This window comes from Theropithecus gelada, chromosome 2, assembly GCF_003255815.1.
Source record: "Theropithecus gelada isolate Dixy chromosome 2, Tgel_1.0, whole genome shotgun sequence".
Classification (NCBI taxonomy): Eukaryota; Metazoa; Chordata; class Mammalia; order Primates; family Cercopithecidae; genus Theropithecus; species Theropithecus gelada.
The window spans coordinates 28,704,440-28,710,439 of record NC_037669.1 but is presented as its reverse complement, the minus strand read 5'-3'; the positions used below and the strand labels follow the sequence as shown (position 1 = coordinate 28,710,439).

General features: G+C 37.0%; 1 protein-coding gene across 2 annotated transcripts in view; it reads right to left on the bottom strand.

Annotated features, from left to right (window-relative positions):
* Positions 1 to 1,358: 1,358 nt before the first annotated feature.
* Positions 1,359 to 6,000, bottom strand: part of DZIP3 (DAZ interacting zinc finger protein 3) — a 97,110-nt gene continuing 92,468 nt past the window's right edge. The window contains exons 29-33 of one of the 2 annotated variants that reach the window (XM_025375905.1): positions 5,435 to 5,555; positions 4,817 to 4,960; positions 4,629 to 4,730; positions 2,641 to 2,757; positions 1,359 to 2,130 (exon numbers count right to left, since the gene is read on the bottom strand). In XM_025375905.1, coding sequence (XP_025231690.1) covers positions 2,647 to 2,757; positions 4,629 to 4,730; positions 4,817 to 4,960; positions 5,435 to 5,555 — 478 coding nt within the window. In that variant the 3' untranslated portion in view covers positions 1,359 to 2,130; positions 2,641 to 2,646. Of the gene's footprint in view, positions 2,758 to 4,628; positions 4,731 to 4,816; positions 4,961 to 5,434; positions 5,556 to 6,000 lie in introns of both variants that reach the window. The other variant, XM_025375906.1, reaches the window with a different exon arrangement.

Below are 6,000 nucleotides of genomic sequence, written 5' to 3'. Positions count from 1 at the left end.
GGAAATATTTCCACTTTAAGAGCTTTCTGGTCCTCACTGGATTTCTCAGCAGGATAGAGTGTTCTGGATCATCCCTCAGTAGGCACAGGCATGACAGTGATCACTCTGTGTGGTAGAATGACCCCTGCAATTGTCTTTACTGTTAAAGTATACATCAAAAACTATAATCCCATTACCTTCAGCACCTAAAGAACTAAATATAACTTTCTGGGACACTGTTCTACTATATTCTCCCTATATACCAACTATTGCATTAAGTTCTCCGGCCCCATCCTTGGAGCTAAGCAGGGCAAGTCAATACCAATATCCCATTACAGCATGAGTTTGTGGAGAAAGCATGTGATGAGGCATCAGAACCCTCAAGTACTAAGACTGGCCTAGCTACTATCTGGCCATGTGACACTAGGTACAACATACCTGTAAAATAAAAGAATGAATTATATGTCACTAAGGGTCCAATGAACTTTGGCATTGTTATTCCAAAACAATCGTGGCACTTTATAAGTCTATATAACTGTCTTCTTGGATATTTTCCTTCCCATTTTCCTAACGTTTCTCAAAACAGAAGAAAAAGTTTAAGCCCAATTAAGCAGAAAGATACATTTGAAGTAAAGATTTCAAGTCGTTTCAGAATATGCTTATAATGAAATACACAGATAAAATAGTTGTTCAATTAAGAAACATTTATTCTTTTATAAATGAAAGTGAAATTGCAGTTGTAAATATGAACTAAGAAACATTGGTTTTACAAGATAACTAGCTAAATGACCATGACCTTAAGGTGTGATATGGTTTGGTTCTGTGTCTCCACCAAATCTCATCTTGTAGCTCCCATAATTCCATGTTGTGGGAGGGACCTGGTGGGAAATAATTTAATCAAGGGCGCAGGTTTTTCCCATGCTGTTCTTGGGATAGTAAGTCTTACCAGATCTGATGGTTTTAAAAATGGGAGTTTCCCTGCACAACTCTGTTGCCTTGTGACTTGCTCCTCTTTGCCTTCCACCATGATTGTGAGGCCTCCCCAGTCATGTGGAACTGTAAGTCCATTAAACCTCTTTCTTTTGTAAATTGCCCAGTCTTAGGTATGTCTTTATCAGCAGCATGAAAATGCACTAATACAAGGTGCTAGACAAGGTGATTAAAGGCTCTATAAATTCTAAATTGTGCAATTCTAAGACATTCTTGGCATTTTACATGCCTAGATGACTGCCATCTTTTTTTGATATTTTTCCCTCACATGTTCCAGTCTATTCTCATTACAGAAGAATACGTTTAACAGTTACAGAAACAGAGGTTTTAAATAAAGATTTAAAAGTAACTTCAAAATATATTTGCACTGAAGTATACAGGCGAAATTGTTTCTGAGTCAGGAAACATTTATTCTTCCCCATAAATTAAATGAAAGTGAAACTGTGAATATGAAGCAAAGAACATTTATCTCACAAGGTAACTCTGAATTCTTTTAATTCTGAAACCAGAGATATATACAACACTTACAGCATTCACACAACACTATTGTCAAAATAGGTTTTTGACCGCTAAAAATGAAAATTCTTAGTGACAAGCTTTAGATATGCAACTTAGCCCATTGGGTATTCACTTCATCACAAAAAGCAACCATAGACAAAGAGTTTTTCCCTCTCCCCGACACAAGAAAGTGAAATTACAGACTTTTAAAGCAGAAAAAATTTTCTCCAAAATGCAAATGATTAAGGTCCAAGAAACAAATGAACAGAAGATCTCAATTATTCAATTGAGCGAGTGATTTAGTTTGCATATTAACTCCTTTTCTTACTACTTCCTGGTATCTGATTCTGGCAATATTTATCCTGTATCTACTGGGCAAGACACTGAGAACACAGAGAAGTTTTAGACAATGTCCAGCAGTATGCTGGTAAAGGTTTAACAACTAGCTCTTGAGGGAAAGGTAGGTCTTCACTTACAGCATTTACCAATTTCTATGGTGTAAATGCTCCAATTGTGGCAGATTTCAAGCTAGCAACAACTTGACAACTGGCTCATAAAATCCCTCAAACTAATGATTGTCACTCATAAGCCATTATAAGCCAGCTCCAACACACCACTGTATGGTCTCCACCTTCAAGTAGCTCATAATCTCTTCATGGGTACCTATTTAAGGGGATATAAAAGAATGGGGAATATTGAGGTAAAACTTAAATCAATTATATTTTTTAGGTAGTTTTAAAAGTTAGAAGGAACACAAATTTCTGTGGGATTTTCCTACCTCTTTACTATTTCCCTTTTTCTCTTGCTTAAATTTATTTCAGGAAAATTAAAGTGTAGAATACTTGAGGGGAGAGTAAAGGATGAGTGAAATAAGAATTTAAAAAGACAAGAAAAACATACTAAGAAATATACTAACAGTTACGTTTCCATTACAAGAAAAAACCTACTAAGATAAGAGCAAATATAGTATAACTATTAAAATTCCATCTGCTTCAAGCTCTTTCAGTTCATTTCACAAGTCCTGAAGATTTGTCCTGACTTCTTTGGCTGCTGCTTTGATAAAATTAGCTGGCTTCTTTAGCACTATAATGAAGAGCACACAGCTTTACACCACTCAGACAAGCAGCTCATAATAAAAGAAAACTGAGCTTCCTTTGCATTTACACTCCTGACCTTGTATCAGATCTTGGGCAACTGCCGACTGGGGTGACCGGGGTATTCTTCTGGTAGCAAAACGTGGAGTCTGCAGGTAGGACATGTCCCCTGTTGCATCAACCATGGTCTAATGCACTAAGGAGCAAAAAGATTTATGTCAGTCTCTCAGAGTTAGCCTAGCAGAGGCAGTTGTCACTCTATGCATCAGGGTTATCAACCAACATGTCTTCTGGTGGATCTTTAAAGCCTTACCCTGTGGATTGTCAAGCTAATTGCTGCAACCATGGCACCTTCCCTGTGGTTTCCTGAACAAAATAGGTGGGTACTGCACAATACCTTTTAGTTAGTTTATTCTACTAGAAATTCTTCCTTCAACCCCAATTTTCAAGTTGACTAGCAATTCTTCCTGACAAGGAAATTGGAGAAACTTGCTATATTCTTTCTTTGGTTTACTATATACTATTCTCATTTATAATTCAGAAAAAGTCATAACTAATCATACAAAAGTCACTAGTACCTGATATGAAATGCTTATGGTGTTTGCAGTTAAAATCCCTAGATCATGAATACACTTCTCAGATTGTTTTCTTCGGTGATAATGACAGTCATTTTCGGCTATGAACTATCTGTTAAGTCACTTGCTTACATACTGACTCTCCAAAAATAAATCATTTTTACCTATATAAATAATGGAGGGCCAGGTCAGATGAGAGAGGATTAATAATAAGCACTATATATAATAGGCCCACTAACTATAGTCATAAAAAATAACCTGAATGAATTATATGCTTTCTACTCATGGGCAATGGCAAAGAGTAGCATACATTTTGTTAAACATGTATTTCCTAAATTGTCAGAACCTTATAAACTTCAAAGGGGAAAGTCAATGGCTAAGGATCTTTCCTAGAAAACTTTTGGGATTAGACATTTTGTGGATGTATCTTCATATTAGAGCAAATACAAAATATAATTCTGTACCACTTACCACAAATCATATCTTTGAAATGATGTCTTACAAACATGGCTTGACTGAACTGGCTATTATTCACTTCCCTGAAAAGCCTTTCTTTTCTATGACTACCTTTCCTGTGTCAAATTACATCTCTGCAACAGAGGACTTGGGTCCTGAATTATATATCAATAGCAACTGTGTGGCAGTAACACCAGAATTTATATAAATGCCAAGAATCAACAAAAGACATGACAACCTCACATTTTTTTCTTTTTTTTGAGATGGAGTCTCGCTCTGTCACCCAGGCTGGAGTGCAGTGGCCCAATCTCGGCTCACTGCAAGCTCCATCTCCTGGGTTCACACCACTCTCCCACCTCAGCCTCCCGAGTAGCTGGGACTACAGGCATCTGCCGCCATGCCCGGCTAACTTTGTTTCTGTATTTTTAGTAGAGATGAGGTTTCACCGTGTTAGCCAGGATGGTCTCAATCTCCTGACCTCGTGATCCGCCCGCCTCAGCCTCCTAAAGTGCTGGGATTACAGGCGTTGGCCACCACGCCCAGCCCAACCTCACATTTTTCTAACATCAAAACTCAAGCCTGAGTATCTTTCAAAAGCAAATATAGGAGCCTGGAGAGACTGATAAATCTTATGCTTTATGAAAGGGGGCTGTCATTAATTATGGACAAAGAACACTATGTGGTATTTATAGCATGTCAATTTCAAGTGGTGCTGTTGCTAGTTCTGCCACTAGATTACCACGTCAATCAATATTTGTCCCAGTTCTGTTAGAAGGAACCGCCTACTGTGTACGATCTGACTCTCAACATTGTCCCCTTCTTTGGTAGGGTGGATGGAGATCCACCTGACAGAGCACAATGCAATCCATGGTTATGTATGGGAAAAGCATAAATGTTTCTGTGTGGTACCCAAAAGCTCACAGTTATACCCAGTGGAACTTGTGAGATAACAATGGATAATGATGCCTGTATACAACAGTAAGTAAGGCAGTATGAATCTCATTTAGCTGATTAATGGGAAAATTTAAAGTGTTACCTGAGTGTGGAATTTGTGAGCACAAGGCAAAACTGAAAGATTTTCTGGAGACAGATTCTCATGACAGATCACACAAGGCTCTTCTTCTTCCTCTTCCTCATCCTAGGGAAAATACAGAAAATGTTAAATTTAGCTCATTGTTTTCTCCCAAATCTAAATGTGTTCAGAATCAACAATTTCAGTCTTACTGGATTATTGGCTCCTTCCCATGTGGCAGGACCTTGTGAAGTGAGGGGCCTCCATGCTGGTTTTGGGGGCTGGGCAGCATTAGGCTGTGATGGAGAATGACTAGGTGAAACACAATTAACATTTGACACTGATTTTCCTTGACTCTGAAAATAAGAATACAATGTTTATTTTTTCAGAATTGTCCTAAAACAGTAAGAGCTGACACATTAGCACAGAATGGGGTATAGTAAGAACTAGCAAAAGGGTAAATAATCAGATTTGAAAATGGTGGCAATACTTATATACTCAGAGCTAGGTAAAAACAAAAATAACTCTATACATTCTTTTAATTAAAATAAATCTTTCAAGAAAATTAGAAAATATCTCCCTCTTTAGACTCAAAGTAACTAGAGCAAATTTCAAGGTCAGTTTTATTCTAGAATGATTAGGTAATAGGCATTTCAAAAAGACTTCTGATATCATTTGTTAAGTTGAAGCTGTTATTTACTGTTAATAGATGATTTAATATGATTACAAGTTACTGATTTGCCGAACAGGTTATGGAGATAATTAAAACAGTTAACTACTAGAGTTAAGGGCAGAGAGACACAGGTTTTTTGGTTGTTTTCGCATTTTACCTGAGACTTTTTGGGGTCAATAAACTGGGAAATCTTGCAAACAATTTCATCAAATGTCAGTCCAGACAAGGACTTTCCATGAGCATCCTTCAGTTTCCGTAAGAAATCTGTAAGCTCCTTTCTGGAAGAGATTAAGGAAAGGAAAGGGCAGTAATGATTTTCCTTAGTACCTTTAAGGATGTGCCCACCAAAGGAGATATAAAATCCTATCATTATGATTGATGTGTATTATATAGACAGGACTCTTTAGGTCTTTGATCTAAAAAAGTGATCACAGGTCCATCTGCATTTATCTTGAACCAAAATGAAAACTCCTAATTGTGTTCATTAACGATACTTAATGTTTTCATGAGTGATAAAGTTTAGTACTTATTTTCTTTCGAAAAAGAGACTTTGTTTTTGAGAGCTCACTAGGTGAAAATTAAGTTTATCCACTTATTTATGCACTGGCTTCTTTATACCATCTCTCAAGTGGTCTCTTGCTCAGGATAACATTATTTTTAACTATGTTGCTATTGGTTTCTCTCTTATCAGTGTTAATAGTTGTACTTTTGTAAAACTCAGAA